The sequence below is a fragment of the Bubalus kerabau genome, chromosome 21 (assembly GCF_029407905.1).
Source record: "Bubalus kerabau isolate K-KA32 ecotype Philippines breed swamp buffalo chromosome 21, PCC_UOA_SB_1v2, whole genome shotgun sequence".
Classification (NCBI taxonomy): domain Eukaryota; kingdom Metazoa; phylum Chordata; class Mammalia; order Artiodactyla; family Bovidae; genus Bubalus; species Bubalus kerabau.
In genome coordinates this window covers 40,644,293-40,665,432 of record NC_073644.1, presented here as the reverse complement: position 1 = coordinate 40,665,432, position 21,140 = coordinate 40,644,293, and the positions used below count along the sequence as shown (strand labels likewise).

Below are 21,140 nucleotides of genomic sequence, written 5' to 3'. Positions count from 1 at the left end.
CAAGTGTTCTCAGGCATGTCTGGTGGAAGGTCTGGTGGATAAAGAAGGCAGTACAGGGCAGAAACTGACCACAGATTATGACACAAGAGCCATCTGAACACATGGAGGCTACTCTAAAACCTGCCTCTTCTCTGAAATCTATGTGGAGTTTTACCAGAAGCTCCCTTCCAATCTACCTGCATTTTGTCCTTTTTTTAAAACCACTCATTTTTTCTTTACAAAAACAAAAAGAGGAGGAAGCTTGTTTTCAAAACTACAAGCAGGAAAAGTATACAAAGTGAAATAGTTAAGACCTCTTAATTGACTATTTCACTCTCCATATGCGCATATGTATACTACATACAAATGTAAGGGGTTTTTCATTGTTATTAGTTGTTTTCAAGTCCACTCTGCCGGGATGGCCGCACAGGACTGGCTGCATATCTGACGTTTCTCACCAAAGGGTGGCCTGCGTGCCCGGTAAGTCGCTTCAGTCCTATCCATCTCTTTACGACTTTATGGACTCCTCTGTCCCACCAGTCTCTTCTGTCCATAGGGATTCTCCAAGTGGGTTGCCATGCCCAGGGGATCTTCCCCACTCATCTCTAGGTCTGCTGCATTGACAGGCAGATTCTTTACCACTAATGCCACCTGGGAAGCCCAAAGTTTGGCCTAAATATCATCTTCTCAGAGGAGTCTTCTGTAACCACTTCACCTAAATTTAGTTACCCTTGCTGCCACCATCTAGCTCAGTAGTTCTCAACTGCTGTTTAGGGCTGGATAACTCTTGGTTGTAGGGGGCTTCCCTGGCAGTTAAGGTCCGTAGAGGTAAAACTGTGATTTTTCCAGTAGTCATGTGTAGATGTGAGAGTTAAAGAATGCTGAGTACCAAAGAATTGATGCTTTTGAACTGTGGTGCTGGAGAAGACTTTTAAGAGTCTCCTGGACTGTGAGGAGATTGAACCAGTCAATCCTAAAGAAAATCAATCCTGAATATTCATTGGAAGGACTGATGCTGAAGCTGAAGCTCCAATATGTTGCCACCTGATGCGAAGAGCCAACTCATTGGAAAAGACCCTGATGCTGTGAAAGACTGAAGGCAAGAGAAGGGAGTGACAGGATGAGGTGGTTGGATGGCATCACCGACTCAGTGGACATGAGTTTGAGCAAACTCCTGGAGATGGTGAAGGACAGGGAAGCTTGGTGTGCTGCAGTCCATGGGGTTGCAAAGAGGCGGACACAACTTAGCAACTGAACAACAAAAACTCTTGGTTGTAGGGGGCTTCCCTGGTGGCTAACCAATCCGGCTGATAACACCTTCCCCCTAGCTTGTGACAAAAAAAAAAAACCTCCAGACATTCCCAATGTCCTCCAGAGGGGACAGAAATTGGGGTGGGCAGGAAGACCCCTGGTTGAGAACCACAGCTCTAACTCAACCCTTTCTTGTTTCCACGACACCACAATTTTAATTATTTTGCTTATTTGACTGTGAATGTGCTTGTCCTTTGACACCCCCCCACCCCCAGACCCTCCCTGGTAGCTCAGATGGTAAAGCAGCTGCCTGCAATGCAGGACACTCAGGTTCAATCCCTGGGTCAGGAAGATCCCTGGAAAAGAGAATGGCAATCCACTCCAGCAGATTCTCTGTCCTGGAGAATCCCATGGACAGACCATGGGGTCGCAAAGAGTCGGACATGACTGAGTAACTAGCACTTTCTTCTTTCACTTTTCCCCTACTAAAATGTGTGTGCATTACTAAATCTTCATGCACTTGGTACAGGGCCTCACACATCATAGCGACCCAATAAATATTTATCAAACAAAATGATGCATGAAAATGAGATGGTAAGAATCATTAATAAGAATACAATCCGTTATTGTAAATAGCATGCCAGGCAGTGTTATATATTTCACATATTTTATCTTTATCCCTGACAACATCCTAAGAAGCATGCCTTATTATCATCCCTAGCTGCCAGGTGAAGAAGGGCAGGTCAGTCATTCATCCCCTCCATCCCCACCCCGTTCTGACCCCTGGTCCCTGATTCAAACAATAATGATATTCTGCAATTTTCTTTTTTCATTTATGAACAGTTTCTTTAGTGCTAACCATTGAAAGGGTCTAGTGTCTAGTTTGTACCTAAGCACTAAGAGATAGTCCAATTATGTTTAAAATATTTAACAACTGATAGAGCGTAGACACCAACCAATCCCAAGAGTTCCTTCAGATTGTAAACTGAACCAGAATGCCTGAGCAGGATGTCAGCTTATATGCAGATTTTCAGGGGCTTGCAAGAGTATATTTGTAGGCGTCCCTAGCTGAGTCAAGGGTCTGTGCATTCAGAATTTTCACAGATGTTGCCAAATTGCCCACCCAATCTTCTTACGTATTTGAAAACCTCTTTACACCCTAACTAACACTGCATATTACCAGTCAATTTCAAAGGACTTCCCTGGCAGCCCAGTGGTTGAAGCTCTACCCTGCCAACCCAGGGAACTAAGATCCCCCCCACATGCAGTGCAGCAGTCGAAAGATAAATAAATGAATTTCATATTTGCCAATCTCTTAGGCAAATAAATGACGGCTTTTTTTTTAAGGTTCACATGTCTTGGTTTGAGAGGGTAAGCACGTTTTTGTGTATTTATTTATTTATTCTATTCACTTATTTGTAACTTTTGTCAAGTTTTCTATTCTGCTGGATTTTTATCTTCTCTCTCTCTTCTTTTTTGCCAGTACTGCTGATGGGGATCTTAGCTCTCTGACCAGGGATTGAAGGGGGACCCTCATCAGTTAAAGCATGAAGTCCTGACCACTGGACCACCAGGGAATTCCCTTTCTTCTCTTTTCAAAATTGTAAGAACCAACCTGTTTTTGTATAAGCCTAAAAGCATTTGACAGGAGAAGGCAATGGCACCCCACTCCAGTACTCTTGCCTGGAAAATCCCATTGATGGAGGACCCTGGTAGGCTGCAGTCCATGGGGTCACTAAGAGTTGGACACAACTGAGCGATTTCACTTTAACTTTTCATTTTCATGCATTGGAGAAGGAAATGGCAACCCACTCCAGTGTTCTTGCCTGGAGAGTCCCAGGGACGGGGGAGCCTGGTGGGCTGCCGTCTCTGGGGTCGCACAGAGTCGGACACGACTGAAGTGACTTAGCAGCAGCAGCAGCAAAAGCATTTGACAGAGAACTAAAGGAACAGGGTTAGATGGACAAATATTGAGTACAGTGGGGGAGATGTCTCCTGATTAAAAAAAGAAAAATATATATACATATTGTTTAGAATAAGTACCAAATTTATGAGGTAAAAGTAAGACCTTCAGAATACCCTACCTGTTAACTTAGTCCCTTTCTGCTCTTTCCATCAAAGGGTTAATCCACTCCCACGTTTCCATTTATCACCATTACCTCTTTTGAAAGCTATAGAGGACCTCTAACAGCAATAAAATGGTGAAATATCTAGGAATAAAATTAACAAGAAATAACTGCAAGTTTTATAAAGAAAACTTTAAAACCCTACTGAGGGACATAAAGGAAGACTTAAGTAAAATAAAAGACGTAATTTATCCCTTCCAGCAAGATTCAATAACAAAAGCATAAAGATGTTTATCTTCCCTGATCTTTAAATTAAAAGCAATTTATATTAAAATACCAGCAGGATTTTTTTTCTTTACTTGCTACACTTCATCAAAATTAAGTATCTGGAGAAAGCCAGGGAAATTCTGAAAGACAAGTTAGGGATGGGAGGAGGGCAGCAGAAGCCCCTTTAAATATTAAAGTGTATTTTGAAGTTAATAATGAGATTAAATAGTGAGGACACAAAGAACAATGCAACAGTTTAGACTATGATATGGACATTTCAATTTTGGTAAAGGTGACTTTTCAGATCAGAGATAAGGTGAATTGGGACAGTGAACTACTTTTCCTTAAAAATCAAACTGGTGGAGGAGTGGGAGGGAGGTTCAAGAGGGAAGGGACATGTATACTTATGGCTGATTCACATGGTTGTATGGCAGAAATCAACACAACACTGTAAAGCAAGTATCCTCCAAACAAACAAAGAATGAAGCTGGCTATGTTACTCTTCTAACAAAAATAAAACTCATCTGAATCAAGATTGAAATGTTAGAGTAATTAATAATGCACCTCTGTATGTTCTAGAACAGTGGTTCTCCAGGCGGAATACAAGTGGCATCTTTGCCTCCCAGGAGACATTTGAAGATGTCTGGAGACACTGCCAGTGGTCACAGTTGGAGGGGAGGAAATGCTTCTGGCCTCTAGCAGATGGATACCAGGGTGCTGCCATTTCACTGCACACAGGACAGACCTCCAGGGAAAGGTCATCCTGTCTGAAAGTCAGTCGTGCTGAGGCTGAGACAACTTGTCCTGGAAGGAGGCATGAATACAATCGTGGAGTAGGGAAGGCCTTTGTAACCAGGACAGAAAATCCAAGACAAAGTAAAAAGATACACATGTGTATAAGTATTTTGTATTTTTTTTTTAAACTTGTGTGTGAGGGAAAATTCATAAAATTTTTAAAAGCAAAACAACTAGGAAAAAATACTGTCGGCACATGTCAGGCAGAAGATCAATTTACCGAACTTATGCAGAACTCCTATAAGTCAGAGGAAAAAAATAATCCTGTTTTTAAAAAGTTGGGCAAAGTCTATAGATAAGCAGTTCACATTAAAAAAAAAAAAAAAGAATCCAAATAAGCAGAAACATGAAAAAAAAACATGAAAAGTTTAATGTGCAGTCATTATAACAGCAAAGTAGATTAGACTGCACTGATAGAGGAAGGTTGATAATATATATATATATATGTTTTTTTTTAAGCAAAGTACAGAACATTATAACAGTATTCCTTTTGTGTACAATTTTTTATGTGTAGTTTTTTGGAATGATACTCAGGGAAATATAACAAAGTCTACCTTTGGAGGAAGAGGGGAAGAGAATGAGATGCATGATAAGGAGGGTCTGTTTTTCGTCTTATACTTTTTTGTACAAACCTGATATATGAGAGACAGAGACAAAGTATATGAGATGAAGTTGGAGAAGGCAGGTGCCCAGTCTAGACTGGTCATCATCATTTGATTTTACCTTACCTTATTCCTTCTTCTGAGCTCTTCCTTTCTTTATGGAGATCTGAGTTTCTGACGTATTTTCCTTCTTTAAATAATTTCTTTTAGAAATTCCCTGGTGGACAGTGGTTAAGACTCTGCATTTCCAACTGCAGGGATGGAGTCGAGTCCTGGTTGGAAAACTAAGATCCCACATGCTACATGGGCCCCCAAAATAAAAAATTTCTTTTAACCTTTTTTTACAAGGTGGGTCTATCATTTTTGATGACTAAATAATAGTCCATTGTAACTATGAATATAATTTATGTACCAAACCCCATTTATTGGACACAAGTTTTGTTTTTGAAGATCTTCTATAAAAACCTAAGCAAGGGTCTAAAATAGGATGAGCTGTATTTGGGGCCTTGAAAGTCTGATTCTGCAGTCCACGAACCAGGGACGGTTAATCATTAGCAAGTGTAAATAACCCCCAGTGACACCCTGGGATTTCATTATTTGTTGCTATTTCCAAGAAGTATCAAAGGGTGTCAAACTATTTACCCTGTTGAATTGGATGGCCAGATCTGCAAAACTGGAAAGGTTAATCCTGATGCAGGCACATTTTACAAAATTTGGCCAAGCATTATAATATGTAAGAAGAGAGTAAGATGCTTTCCTCAAAATGAATGAGCAAAAGTTGTGGATGTAGGGTTGGAGTCCACATACCCAGTAAATGGCATGGATTGTTCAAGTGAAGGCTTTCTCTTCTACTGGTGGGTGTGTTAGCACAGGGGACAAGTTGTTTCCTAAAGTGTTTCATCAGCTTTCCACAGGATGTCATGCAAAAGCCAAAATGATTATTCTGTATTCCCTTAAAAGGGAGGAAAACACATTTACTGCCAAGCTACTTGGATATACTTTTAAAACTTACATTAAAAAAATAATTTTTTAAAATAAAAAAAAATAAAACTTTTGTTTTATTTTTCCAGTCCATCTTGGAAGCTCTCCTCAGCAACACGCTTACAGGGTCGATTAGCAGAGGAAAATAAATGTCTAAATCCTTCCCTATTTGTCTCTCCCCCTCCGCTTGCACTTGGCAACAAATTCATACATATGTCTGCTAGTCTCCAATACTTTTTTTTTGGTTTCGCCATGTGGCTTGTGAGATCTTAGTTCCCTGAGGAGGGACTGAATCCGAGTCCCTGCGTTGGAAGTGTGGAGTCTTAACCACTGGACTGCCAAGGAAGTCCTGAAAACATTTTATTTAAAAAAAAAAAAATCTTAAAAATAGCCAGGTGACCTCAAAACCAAGGGTTTTGCCCTGCCTAGAATATCTTTTTTTTTTTTAAATAATGTAAAATATAAATATAATAGTGGAGGTCCTAGTATAATAAATCCCCAAATACTAATCACCCAGCTTCAACAATTATCAACCCATGGCCACTCTTGCTTCATCTATACCCTCATCGACTTCCTTCTCTCCTGTATTATATCGAAGCCAATCCCAGACACCCAGGCACTTCTGGATAAGCTTAGAGTTAATTCTCTGCTTGTCTTAGCAGTAACTCCTTCCTCTCTGGGCTAAATGGTTTGTTTACTGAAAGGGCTAAGAAGTCTCAGAATTACGCCCAATTGTATTTTACTTTCTAGCTATTTCTGCTCCTATGGGTAAACATTTTCTTCTTACCAGAGAGACCAATTACATTTTATGTTTGTGTGTGTGCTGAGTTGCTCAGTTGTGCCTGACTCTTTGCGACCCCATGGGCTGTAGCCCGCCAGGCTCCTCTGTCTATGGGATTCTCCAGGCAAGAATACTGGAGTGAGTTGCCACGCCCTCCTCCAGGGGTTCTTCCTGAACCTGTGTCTCTTGTGTCTCCTGCATTAGCAGGCTAGGAAGCCCCACATTTATGCTTAGATGCGGCTTTAAAGCTTTTAGTTCTGCTAGCCCCTGTTAGAGCAGTAACTGTGGTACATTTTCTCTTTGGACAGTCCTACCCTCAAACATTTATATCAGTTTCTTCAATTTGAACTTATCAGACAATGTGCACTGATTTTTTTTTTTCCCTTGGTTCAGAGAGTACATTCATCAAATCAGTATCTCTCTTTGAGGTCTATAGAAATGTTGTTTTACTTTACTGACTATAAAGAAAAATATGACTTTAAAAAAAGTCATGGCTACAATGGACTTTAAGGCAAATTATTTCCTTCTCTTGTGTGTGTGTGTATGTAAGAGAGACAGAGAAAAATGAATAGAAGATGAGGGAATAAAGTCTAGAAAGATTTGTTTCTAGTTTTGTTTCCAGTATCCAGTTTTTTTCAGCCAGAACAGTCAGATGTAACATTAAAACACAAACAGGCCTTATTCCAAAGTTTTAAAACATAATATTCTGACCATTGGGTTTGAAAAGAGTAGAATCCTCATAGCTTATCTGATGACTTTTCCTCCCTACCCCCTCCCTCTCTCCCTTCCTTCCTTTCCCCCCAATCCCTCATAATCCTTGGACACATTATCCCTCATTCGAAATCACAGAACAATAATTAGTCCTAAATATTTTATACTTCACAAGAATCCCATTTCATTTTTAAAACTAAACAAACCAATTAAAAACGGGGTTTAGATTTTTTGAGTTAGGAATGCTTTGCCTTCATGTGATAAAACATGTTCCTCCTACCAGTTTTTTTATGGGAAAGAATAACGCCAAACCTCCACAAGCTTCTGTTTGATTAGTCATTTGTCACTTATCTGTCTGCTCACAAAGTGCATTTACCAAAGGGATTAATGCTTCTGTAACCACAATGCTTTGCCTTCTGTCACTTTGTTGAGCCTCCAAAAAAAATGACGGAAGGGAGGGGTTCTTGGGGCATCTCCTCCCCAGTCTGAAATACAAGCCCCTCCATGGAGCTTTGAAATCCAGTTCACAAAATAGCCTACCCATTTTTCATACTAAAGATGGTGTTTAGGCCAAGTTTTGTCTCTAATGTGACTTACACATACACCTGCTCCTCCCATTTCTCCCTCACTCATCCAGAAAATAGTTCTCTTACTGTTTTGCAAAGTGCCACAGTCCAATCATTTCTGCTCTGTAAATGCAAAAATCAACTTTAATCCAGGAAAAAGTAATGTAAATTGTGATTGCTGGACTTTGAGTTGTGTTAAAAAGATTTGAATAAGTTACTGTTAAGGAATCCTTATCTGGTAACAGGTGGGCTAAGCTGGAAAAACACAAACTGAAAATCCTGGAATGGGAAGTTTATACTCACTCCTCCTTGATTAGCTGTGGGATTAGAATGCCTCACCTCCACCCCTCTAATAGAGCAGATGTCCCAGTTATCAACTGTTCTCCAGAAGGAAAGCTGAGAAGGTTTGTAGGACATGCAAGAAGAGTTTATACTCATTTCCAGGACTTTACCTTGAGGGTCTCCAGATCTACTCTCTAACCTACGCCCATTCCAGACCTTATTTGAATGTCCATAGAGACAAAACTAAACTAAAATTATATACCTCTCTTTCAGGATTCAGCTTCATCTATTGCAAAATTTGACAATTTGTCACCGTATCAATGCCTGTGCCCCAGTGCGTGGCATTACGCCTACCCATTCTCTTTGCAAGTTTTCTGCAATGAGCTTGGATTCTCTTACTTTTAATCATCATAAAAAGTGATGTTTCTCTTTTAAGTTTTTTTTTTTAATCTGCCTATCCTTAACACCACAGTACAGACACAATTACAGGTGGCTCTCATGTGACCTGAAAGAGTGGTTCATGTGACAAAGACTGACAGCTATTCTTGTGTCCTCGCTAGGTGTCAAGCTGGGGTTTTTTTAAGCTGGTTGGTGTGAAAATAAATAAGAAAAGAACAACAGGTGAGTGTGTCCAGGAGGAGAAAGGATGAGAAAAAATAAGTTGTTCAGGGCATCTCAAAAATTGGAGGAATTGGAGGAACTTAAGAATCTGCCTCACAACGCAGGGGACGCAGGTTTGATCCCTGGTCGGGGAACAAAGATCCCACATGCCTTGGAGCAACTAAGAACTTGTGCCAAAACTACTGAGCCCACACAGCACAACAAGAGTCCCACATGATGCAATAAAGACCCAACACAGCTAGATACATAAATAAATATTAAAAGAAAAACAACTGGAGGAAGTAGAGTTGGCAGAGATTTGAGGGAAAGGAGGCCTGTTTTTTAAAGCCAGTGACAGAGCTTCCCTGGGTGGCTCAATGGTAAAGAATCCATCTGCCAGTGCAGGAGATGCGGGTTCAATCCCAGGTCCAGGAAGATCCCACATGCCGTGGGAGCAACTAAGCCCATGCAACTCCTGAGCCTGTGCTCTAGAACCCAGAAGCCACAACTACTGAGCCTGTGTGCCTCAACTATTGAAACCCACGCATCTTAGAGCCTGTGCCCCACAACTAGAGAAGCCGCTGCAGTGAGAAGCCCACGCACCGCAACTCGAGAAAAACTCACCCAGCACAGCCCAAAATAAATAAATGTAAAAATAATAAAATCTTTTTAAAAATAAAGCCAGTGACAGCCACTCGGCAAAGCACAGATGTACTAGAAAGGGGTGTACCCTTTAGTCCAGCCCCTATACTTAGGGGGGGCTTATTCTGAGGTTTGGTGGTCTGATTTGGCAAATACAGAGGGAGTAATAGAAAGTAATGGAAAGCATAGAAGACCTAACACAGCCAGATTAGTAAATAATCATTAAAAGAAAAAATTGGAGGAAGTGGAGTCGGCAGGAATTTGAGGCATGGCAACTCACTTCAGTATTCTTGCCTGGAGAATCCCATGGACAGGGGAGCCTGGAGGGCTATCGTCTATAGGGTAACAAAAGTTGGACACGACTGAAATAACTTAGCACCCACACACAGGCCTGTTGTTTAAAGCCAGTGACAGGGCTTCCCTGGTGGCTCAGAGGCCAAGGAATCCACCTGCCAATGCAGAAGACCCGAGTTTGATCCCTAGATTGGGAAGATCCCCTGGAGAAGGGAATGGCAACCCACTCCAATATTCTTGCCTGGAAAATCCCCATGGACAGAGAAGCCTGGCGGGCTACAGTCCACGGGATTGCAAAGAGTTGGACGCGACTAAAGTGAGCATGCATGAGCCTGAGGTGGGGTCAGGCCTTATTCTGTAGAAAATGATGACATTTGGCTGTACTTCAGGGAGATGAAATTTGCTGTTTTCTCTGGAACAAGTTTGAGGCAAAGCGCCTGGTGAATAGGGTTTTAGATTAAAGGCATGAAATTTCATTGTGCCTATGAAAATGGGAATGGTTTTTTTTTGCTTGGTACTTTAAGTTTCTAAAAATAAGATTTACTGAACCCATTTGAGCCTGTACACGCAATTATTACAAACACTTAAAATATAGAAAACACTTTACCATTGTTTAGACTATAAAAAAATAATGAGTAACTAGATGAGAACGGGAACCCCTTCAGGCCAGGATAGAGCCAGCTTTCAGGCAGGAGTCACAATTCAGAATGCATAAGTCAGCTGTTTTACACGACTTTATTTTTCCTGTTCACACTGCAGAGGTCAAAGGGTGTGAAGGCTTGGAAAAGGCTGGATTTCTCCAAACATCCCTGGGAGGTGTCAGCCTGCAAACAGGCTGTTGGCTAGTGACTGTGGTAATTAAGCCTGCCTCCTGGGGCCTGCTCATAACTTTTATTTAAATAGGCTGTTTCTCACCTTGATTGGCAAGATATTCTCTGATGGGAAGGAGTCAGTTCCTTAACTGCTTTTGTAGAATTAAACCTCAGTTTGAAGCTGGGGTTATCAACCCTCTTTTTTTGTTTGTTTGTTTGTGTGGTAAAATATACACAGCATGACATTTACCATTTTAACCATTTTTAATTGCATGGTTCACTGACATTAAGTACATTTGCATTGTTGTGCAACCTTTCACCACCATCCATCTCCCTGACTTTTTTCATCTTCCCAAACTGAAACTCTGACCCATTAAACACCCTCTCCTCTCTCCTCAACCACTGGTAACCTATTCTACTCCCTGTCTCTATGAATCTGACCATCCTAGGTCCCTCATTTAAGTCGAATCCTAAGGTATTTGTCCCTTTGAGTATGGCTGATTTTACTCAACATGATGTCGTCACGGTCCTGGCCCCTTATAACATGTGTCAGAATTTTGTTACTTTCTTATTTACCTTTATTTTGGAACTTTTCATTTTATTATTTTTAAAATATTTTTCTTAAAAAAAATTTATTTTTCTTTATTCATTTGGCTGCACCTGGTCTTATTGGGGCTTCCCAGGTGACCCCATGGACTGTAGCCTGTCAGGCTTCTCTGTCCATGAAATTCTCCAGTCAAGAATACTGGAGTGTTCTTGGTAGCCATTCCCTTCTCCAGGGGATCTTCCTGATCCAGGGCTCAAACTTGCATCTCCTGCATTGCAGGTGGATTCTTTACAGTCTGAGTCACCAGGGAAGCCCAGAGCAGGTGCAAAAGAGATATGAATGTTGTATAGTATTTAATCTTTCCAATATTTTTTCACATTTATTAATTGCAGCCTCTCAAAAATCCCTCCAGTGAAGAAGTTCAAGCATATTGAAATACTTACATAAATAAATTAGAGAAGGTGCTTTTGAGATACTATTACTCCATCACTCTTTGAGGATTTTTTTATTTTCTGGTACAACTTTTTGTTCCAGGCTCATACTGGCTTTCCTGGCCCAACCCTAGAATCTACCATTTTGCCAAGAAGCCCTGGTCATTTTCAGTAGAAAAAGATGTACAGACACTGAGATCTGGGCTCTAAATGTGCGAAGTGCATATTACTACTGGATTGTCATTGCTTCTAGGTCCTCTCAATAGACAGAGGAAGCACACACACACACACACACACACTGCATCCAGTTGAAAACCATGAATTCATACTGATAGCTCCAATTTCAATTCAACACCACAGACTCTTTTCAGTCTTCTTGTTTTTCATGGTTGCAACTCTTCTCTGACAGTAAGGAACCTGTTTCTCATTACCCTCAAGATAATGACTACTTGTTCAATCCTAGAATATACCCACCCTGCCTCTACAAAGAACAAACTGACTATTATAATTCAATATTCCTTTCTTTGTTCTCTTTAGTCTGAGTGTGTAAGGTCAAAATACCATGTTCAGAAGTTACTTGAGTCAGCTCTTCCTTCCATATGACTGTTACTGTTTTGAAATACGTTTAGGTTCATTTTTTATTCTGTCTTTCTTTTGGTTCATTAAATTTATATTCCTTTCTCTGGTTGTCCTACCTTTGTTTGATTTTATCATTATGATGATGATAATGACCTTTTTGGCATGCAAAACAGCATGATTCCAAAATCAAAACTAAATGGCAGGTTCGCTTCCTGCTGATCCCTCCCACCTTATAGGTAATCTCTGTCAATACCCACAATCATGGGTTTCTTTTTTGGCCATGCAGAGAGGCACTCAGGATCTTAGTTCCCAACCAGGGTTTGTAACCATGATACTTGCAGTGGAAACACTAAGTCCTAATCACTGGACTGCCAGGGAATTCCTGCAGGATCATTAGTTTCTAGTCTTTACTTTCTGTATCTGCTGCTGCTGCTAAGTCGCTTCAGTCGTGTCTGACTCTGTGCGACCCCATAGATGGCAGCCCACCAGGCTCCCCTGTCCCTGGGATTCTCCAGGCAAGAACACTGGAGTGGGTTGCCATTTCCTCCTCCAATTCGTATCTGACTCTTAGCGACCTCATGGACTGCAGCCTACCAGGCTCGTTGGTCCATGCGATTTTCCAGGCAAGAGTACTGGAGTGGGGTGGCATCGCCTTCTCCGTTTCTGTATCTATTTTACCAAAAAAGAAAAAAAGCAGATAGATGTATGTTTCTTTGTTATACAATAGGTGGTACACTATGGATCAGCAAGTCTCAAACTTTTTAGTCTCAGGGCCTCTTCACACAATTAAAAATTATTGAAGACTGAAAGAGCTTTTGTTTATGTGGGCTGTCTCTGTTATATTTACTGCATTAGAAATGAAAACTGAGGGACTTCTCCAGTGGTCCAGTGGTTAAAACTCCAAGCTTCCAATGCAAGGGACGTAGGTTCAATCCTTGGTTGGAGAATTAAGATCCCACATGCCTCATGGCTCAGCCAAACAAACAAAAAGCCCTGATAAGTTGTCAAAAGTATTTATTATTTTGATTAAAATGAACAGTAATAAGCTCCTGAAATATAAATATATTTTTATGAAAAATAACTCCATTTTCTCAAACAAGAAAGAAAGAAGGCATGGTTTTACAATGTCTGACTTAATGAAATGAAGCTAAATTCTCTATCTGCTTCATACAATCTCTTGCAGTGTATTATTTTCATTGAAGCATATAAAGAGTCCTGGCCTCAAACAGATATGTAGTTAGAAAAGGGAAGAGTATTTGAACAGTCTTCTCAGAAAATTGTGTATGTTCTTTGATACTACCCTAAAACTCAGCAGTAGTAGTTTCTTAAAAGGTGTAACTACAGTTACAGTGTGGACTCTGAAAGCATATTAATAAACTTTTAAAAGTTCTATTACATTATAATCCATTGATCTTTCTTATGGAGAAGGCAATGGCAACCCACTCCAGTACTCTTGCCTGGAAAATTCCATGGACGGAGGAGCCTGGTAGGCTGCAGTCCATGTAGGCTGCAGTACATGGGGTCGCGAAGAGTTGGACACAACTGAGCGACTTCAATTTCATACACTGGAGAAGGAAATGGCAACCCACTCCAGTGTTCTTGCCTGGAGAATCCCAGGGACGGAGGAGCCTGGTAGGCTGCTGTCTATGGGGTCACACAGATTTTTCTTATACTTTGGTTGTATCTTTAGCCATGCAGGATTTTGTGCATTTGGAAAATGATGATTAATTGAAGTATGAAGGTCTTCCTAATGTGGACACATTTCATCATACAGTATCAAAAATTATTTGATATATTATCACGTCTGAGGACTTCCCTGGTGGTCCAGTGGCTGAGACTCCGAGCTCCCAACACAGGGGGGCCCAGGTTTGATCCCTGGTAGGGGAACTAGATCCCACATGCTGCAATGAAGATAGAGATCCTGTGCTGCAACTAAGACCCAGTGCAACCAAATAAATAAAACCAAATTAAAATATATTAAAAATATATCATCTCTCACACCAATAGAAAAGTCTTCAAGTATCAAGAACCTAAAAAGCCTACAGTGGTGGATAGAAATTTCCCCAAATTCCCATTCCGATTTGAAAGTTTTGAGTTTTGCCATTGGCAGTATATAGTACCAATTGTTTCCTTGAAGAGAGAAGCTCACCTCACTTGTATTTGAGAAAAATAAAAACAATTCTCAAATACCCATGTGTGAATAACAAGTCTGTCTGGCAGGTATTCTTTCAGGTAAAAATGGTGTTCCATGAGAAAGTGGCTAGCTCAGCTTGTGACTCAAACAGTAGCAGAAATACTTTTCCTTGAGGTAACTATTGTACTGTGTGTGTCAGAAGTGCTTCATGGGTATTTCCCATTTAGTCACACAGACTAGTAATTCATTTATGTTATTTTTGGCTGTGCTGGGTCTTTGTTGCTGCACACAGGCTTTCTCTAGCTGTGGTGAGTGGGGTCTACTCTTCACTGCAGTGTGTGGGCTTCTCCTTGTAGTTGCTTTTCCTGTTGCGAAGCACAGGCTCTAGGTACTCGGGCTTCAGTAGTTGCTGTACGTGGGCTCAGTAGTTGTGGTGCACTGGCTTAGTTGCTCTGAGGCATGTGAGATTTTCCTGGACCAGGGATCAAACCTGTGTCCCTGTAGTGACAGGGGCTTCTTATCCACTGCATCACCAGAGAAGTCCAGTTACACAGAGTATTAAAAAGACATGAATTCAAGTCAAGTCTGATAACATTACTAATTTTTACTGCTTCATCCAAATATTCTTAAGGGAAATTGTCTTTTTTTTTTTAACCAAGAGTGCGTGCTAGTAGAGAGTATACGGCACAGCCTTGATTTGTGATAGTCCCTGCAGTTTTGCCCTATTGCTTTTGCACAATCAGTGTAAACGTCACCTCTGGAAAAAGGCAAATGGTGGCTTCATATTATTAGGAAAATAGTTTTGACCTCATGGGCCACCTGCAAATGTCTCAGGGACCCCAGGGTGTGTGTGGACTACATTTTGAAAATTGCTACTACAGGTAGATTTTCCTTTTTTCACTTAATATATTCTGGCAATTATACTATATCAGTTTATAGACAGCATATTCAAAAGCAGAGACATTACTTTGCCAACAAAGGTCCGTCTAGTCAAGGCTATGGTTTTTCCAGTAGTCATATATGGATGTGAGAGCTGGACTATAAAGAAAGTTGAACGCCGAAGAACTGATGCTTTTGAACTGTGGTGTTGGAGAAGACTCTTGAGAGTCCCTTGGACTGCAAGGAGATCCAACCAGTCCATCCTAAAGGAGATCAGTCCTGAATATTCATTGGAAGGACTGATGTTGAAGCTGAAACTCCAATACTTTGGCCACTTGATGTGAAGAGCTGACACATTTGAAGACCTTGATGCTGGGAAAGATTGAAGGCAGGAGGAGAAGGGGACGACAGAGGATAAGATGGTTGGATGGCATCACCCATTCAATGGACATGAGTTTGGGTAGGCTCCGGGAGTTCGTGATGGACAAGGAGGCCTGGAGTGCTGCACTTCATGGAGTCGCAAAGAGTTGGACACAACTGAGCGACTGAACTGAACTGAGTTTATAGAGATCGTTCTTATTATTGTTATTTTATAGTTCTATCATATTTCACTGTATGAATAATATCACACTTCAATTACTTTCTTATGTTTGGACATTCAGAGTGCAATTATTAATACAAATGATATTGCAATGAACAATCTTGGGCTAAAGTATTTTCATATAATTGAAGGTGTTTCCTGGGACAGCTTCCTAGAAGGGCAAGTATTGTGTTAAAAACAAACACATGTGTGGTTTTTTTAGATATTGCCAAACTCCACTTCACAATGGTTGTACCAATTTGCATATCTACCAGCAATGAATAGGAGTTCCTGTTTCTCCACAGCCTTAGCAACTAAAGATAATGCAGAGGATAGACATATAAATTCATCATACATTAAATGACCCCTAGGTTAAATAGCAAGACACTCCAGTATTCTTGCCTGGAAAATCCCATGGACAGAGGATCTGGTGGGCACTACAGTCCATGGGTTCGCAAAGAGTCGGACACGACTGAAGTGACTTAGCATGTAGCAGGTTATCTGTGAGGGTGACATCAGCCTTTTCTAAGAACTTTTCCCTTCGATATCAGTAGGTGAAGAATTGATGCTTTCAAACTGTGGTGTTGGAGAAGACTCTTGATAGTCCCTTGGACAGCAAGGAGTTCAAACCAGTCAATCCTAAACTAAGTCAACCCTGAATATTCCTTGGAAGGACTGATGCTGAAGCTTCAATACTTTGGCCACCTGATGCAAAGATCCAACTCATTGGGAAAGACCCAGCTGCAGGGAAAGATTGAGGGCAGGAAGAGAAGGGGATGACAGAGGATGAGATGGTTGGATGGCATCACCAACTCAATGGACATGAGTATGAGCAAACTCTGGGAGATGGTGAAGGACAGGGAAGCCAGGCGTGCTGCAGTCCATGGGGTCACAAAGAGTCAGACACAACTTAGCAACTGAACAACAACAACAAATGAGGAACAGGATCATATAAATGCTCTTCCAGAAAAGGAAAGAAAGGGAGGGAAACAGTAATCACTGGACCACTGCAATGATGTAATACCCACTGAGACTCTCTGCTCCAGCAATAAAGTGTGTCTCTCCATTAGACCCTGGCTCTGCCAAGGAATTGCCTTGTTCATTATCATCTGTGGCCTTTGGTTTTGCCTCTGGAAGGTTCTTCCATCAATTATCCTCCTTGAGACTACACCTGAAATGGTATTGAAGAGTACACGCTCGTGTAGGTTGAATTTTGAGGACCCTGAGGTTTGCTTTGGGGGTTAAAGAATTACAGATTCCTGAAGGACTCCTAACATGTTTGTGGTGTTTTTCCTTATATTCAGTTCCTTGGTCCAAAGGTTCCTTTGTAACCATAGCCATACATCTTGTCAGGGGAAAGTTCTTAAGCCAGAGGAATCACTGCTTTGATTCACTGGGTGGCACATGGCACAAACCCACACTTGAAGTATCATGATGGATACCCTGAGGCCACGTGAAGCAATAGACTTGGGTTGGAAAGGAACCAAACTTTATTAATCTGTCTGGCTCCCATTGTCTGGTAAAGAGCACTCAAGAAAGACTTTCCAAAACCTCCTTGGTGGAAATGTATTCCATTCCACTTAACCTTCCAACTGGCTAGCTCTTGCCTGGACTTATCTCTCTCACAGACCTTAGCTAAAGGCAGAAAAAAGCAGCCAACAGACATAAACATTCAGACTTTTCTCAAACACTTCTCCTAGAGCTATGGACCCGATCGGCATGTCCCATATATACCATATATTGATTTGATTATATTCCAAGACACTGCAGGAGATGATTTGTCTAAGTTAATTTAGCTAGTGCAGTTTTCTTTTGATCAGTGTAGCATGGTTTATCTGTCTCCATCACTTTACTTTTGATCTGAGTCTTTATATTTATTTATTTAAAATTTTTTTAAAAAATATTTGTTTGCCTGGGCATAGGTCTTAATTGTGGCAAGGGGCATCTTTAGTTGCAGCATGCAAACCCCTAATTGTGCCATGAGAAACCTTAAGTTTCAGCATGTGGGATCTAGTTCTCTGACCAGGGATCCAACCTGGGCCCCCTGCATTGGGAGCACAAGGTCTTAGCTACTGGATCACCAGGGAACTTGCTGTATCTTTGTAATTAAATTGGATTTCTTAAAGACAACATATAGCTGGGTCATAGTCTCTGTTTCTTAATTGGCATATTAGGACCATTCACATTTAAAGTGATTGCTGCTACGGCTGTATTAGTATCAATCATATATACAACCATATACATAGCTGTTTCTGCTCATTGTTGTAATTCTTTATTTCTTTTTTGTTGTCTACTCTTCCTGCCTTCTCCAGTTTTCATTAAGCATTTTGTATGACTCAGTTTTCTTTCTTTGTATATCAATATACCTCCTTAAAATTCTTTTTAGTCATTGCTCTACAGTTTGCAATATACTTTTATAGCTAATCTAAGTCTCCTTTCAAATGACATTATACCTTTCCACGGCAGTGCAGGTCCTGTGTAATGAATAGTTCTAATACCTCCCTCCCGTCTCTTATAACACTGCTGTCAGGCACTTCATTTCCCGTAAGCTATAATCATCCAATGCATTGTTGCTGTTATGCCTTTGAACTAATGGTTAACTGTTTAATCTGTTAAGAATAAGAAAAATAGGAACTTACCTGGCAATCCAGTGGTTAAAAACTCCTTGCATCTAGTGATCCCACATGCCATTTAGAGTAGCTAAAAAAAAAAAGCAAAGAACATATAAGAAAAATAAAAGATTTTATCTTTATTTCTCAAACTCTTTTGTTATGTAGATCTGAGTTTTTGACCTATAGCATTTTCCTTCTCTCTAAAGAATATCTTTCAACAATTTCTTATAAGGCAAGTCTACTGGAGACAAATTCCCTCAGTTTCTGCTTTTTAAAAAAAGTCTTTATTTCTCCTTTGCTTTTGAAGGATAATTTTGCTAGACCCAGAATTCTAGGTTGCTGATTTTCTTTCAATGCTATAAATATTTCACTCCTTTCTCCTTTTGCTTCCATGGTCACTTTCTCCAGTCTTTCTGACATTAAGTATTATAAGGTTTTAATGAACAAAAATGCTTCCCAATTCCTCATTTTCTTTGTTTTCAAATGTATTTTAAAGGAAAATTGAGGGCGACTTCAATGGAGAGTGTTGGGAAAAGGAAACCACGCGCTTAAATAGGATGGGGTCCTGAGGCCTGAGCGGACTTGGAGATGAGGCACCTCCTTTTAAAATTTCACTGGTAGAGAGGCCATTACAGGAAGCAGAGCCATAAGGAAGAACCAGGTAAGCTCCAGCGTAAACAGAAATTTATACTCCCCACTACATTTCTGAGCTCACCAAGGGAGATTCAATACATTTTCTTTTTCACACTGTAAGAATCCTTGTGAAGTAGGTTTTATTCGTTATCAGCTCTACTTTGAGGGAAAAACTGAGACTTAAACAAGGAAGCTTGACAAGGGCAAAGAGTGAGTCATTGGCAAAGGCCGGGATAAGTTCATTCGGCTCAAAACAACGTTCTGAGAATCTGAGCCAGACACCAACCGGAGGGGCTGAGTACGGGGGTGGGGCTGGGGGGTTGGGGGAGCTGGCGATGCAGAGAAGGCAGGACGAGGCCCCGCCCCTCCCCTACCTGGGTCCTTCCTTCGCGGGGCTCCTCCCACCTGCATACAAGGGCCTTGGGAGCCCTGGGCTGTAACCTGTACCTTGGCTTCCCCGTGAAGGCCGGTCTCTTCCGCCAGGCCCTGGCTTTTCCCAGCTGAGGCAATCGTTGTTCTAGAGACTTCTTTCCCCTTTGTAACAGATAAGATGTTTTTGAATGATGCCTGGCTGTGTTTCCTTATGATAAGCTGGTTTCTATTTCCTGAACCCTTTCTACCCCAGGGCAAGGGCAGGAGTCACCTCTGGAAGAAAGAGGATGTGATGAAGGGGGATGGTCTTCAGGGCAGGAAGAGGAGGGGAAAGCCTGCCTTCTTCCTAAGGCCACTGCGGAGAGGCGTGTGGAGCCCAAGGTAAGGGACTGAGAGATTGGATGGATTCGTTTCTCTCTTTGGCCTGGGACAAGGTTGCACGCTGGGGTCGGGGTGGAGGAGAGTGGATGGCTCCCAGGAAGCATTCCACCAGACTGAAGCCCCCACAGGCCGCTCTCATGGATCCCAGAAGATACAGAGGTGGTTGGCTTGAGAACCTGAGGGCCTTGTGGTACAAAGGGAACAGGGACTGGAGGAGTGACAGCAGAGGCTTGGGTGGGCAAGAGTCTGGGGGTATGTGTGGCAGAGACTCGGGGTGACTGCAGAAGCCCATTGGGCGCTGGCCAGCCATTCCTCCAACAAGTAGCCACTTCACCCAGCAGATGAGGGATACCGCCCTGAGGCCAAAGCAGGCCTGGACGTGGCACCCTCCAAGCTCCTTTTATCTCAGAGGCATCAAGAGGATAAGAAAGACCACTCAAATTGATGAAGATTTTAATCAGCCCTAATGAGAAGTTGAACTTTGAATGAACAGAGTGACTCTTTGCGACCCCATGGATTGTAGCACACCAGGCTCGAATACTGGAGCAGGTTGCCATTCCCTCCTTCTCCAAGTGATCTTCCCGACCCCGGGATCAAACCTGGGTCTCTTGAATTGCAGGCCATTTGTTAACGTCGGAGCCACCTAAAGGAACTAAATTGCTGTTCTCTGGATACTTGAGCTTCCCCGGTGGCTCAGACAGTAAGGAATCCACCTGCCAATGCAGGAGATTTGGTTTGATCCCTGGCTCGGGAAGATCTCCTGGAGAAGGGAATGGCCACCCACTCCAGTATTATTGCCTGGAAAATCCCATGAACAGAGGAGTCTGGCAGGCTAAAGTCCATGGGGTCCAGTCAGACACGAGTCAGACATGACTAAACGACTAACAGTCTCTAGATACCTGAGAAATGAAGAAGGGCAGAGATGGGAGAAGGTGGTCAATGAGCCCTGGGAGGGAAGGGAGTTCCTCCTCTGCATGGCCATAAATTTCCAGAGGAGGCTAGCTTCATCTTCAGCCAGAAAGAGTGGATCTAGCATGGTAGCTGGCCTCAGCTTCTTGAGAATGTCTTGGGTCCCAGGTTCCTTCTACTTGTTGTTGTCACCCCCAGAGGAACTACCCACATCTTCATGTTTGAAGCTGACTGTGCATGACCAAATCTTCATGGTAGTGTTATTGGAAGGGGAACCCCTTCCAGGGCTTGAGACTGGGCTCATGTCTAATACTCAGAATGAATTGTTCAAGGATACACGTGAGCTGACCAAGCAAGAGACTCTGTTGGAAAGGGGTGCCCAGGCAGACAGCAGGAGCATAAGGGCACCCAGGAGGACTGCTCTGCCACGTCCTCGAAGGCTCGGGTTTTACGG

The 21,140-nt window shown here is 41.8% G+C and overlaps 2 protein-coding genes and 1 long non-coding RNA gene across 4 annotated transcripts in view; 2 read left to right on the top strand and 1 right to left on the bottom strand.

Moving 5' to 3' along the window:
* Positions 1 to 19,625, bottom strand: part of TGIF1 (TGFB induced factor homeobox 1) — a 31,998-nt gene extending 12,373 nt beyond the window's left edge. Inside the window, exons 1-2 of one of the 2 annotated variants that reach the window (XM_055559225.1) lie at positions 19,472 to 19,625; positions 18,419 to 18,479 (exon numbers count right to left, since the gene is read on the bottom strand). In XM_055559225.1, coding sequence (XP_055415200.1) covers positions 18,419 to 18,470 — 52 coding nt within the window. In that variant the 5' untranslated portion in view covers positions 18,471 to 18,479; positions 19,472 to 19,625. Of the gene's footprint in view, positions 1 to 18,418; positions 18,480 to 19,398 lie in introns of both variants that reach the window. The other variant, XM_055559224.1, reaches the window with a different exon arrangement.
* On the top strand, positions 328 to 4,363 carry LOC129635978 (uncharacterized). Its single transcript, XR_008706570.1, has 3 exons — positions 328 to 459; positions 2,714 to 2,833; positions 4,143 to 4,363. It is a non-coding gene; the product is annotated as an uncharacterized LOC129635978 (long non-coding RNA).
* LPIN2 (lipin 2) overlaps positions 13,698 to 21,140 on the top strand; it is a 375,312-nt gene continuing 367,869 nt past the window's right edge. Inside the window, exon 1 of the mRNA XM_055559214.1 lies at positions 13,698 to 13,708. The gene's annotated coding sequence lies outside the window, so the exon portion shown is untranslated. The remainder of the gene's footprint in view (positions 13,709 to 21,140) is intronic.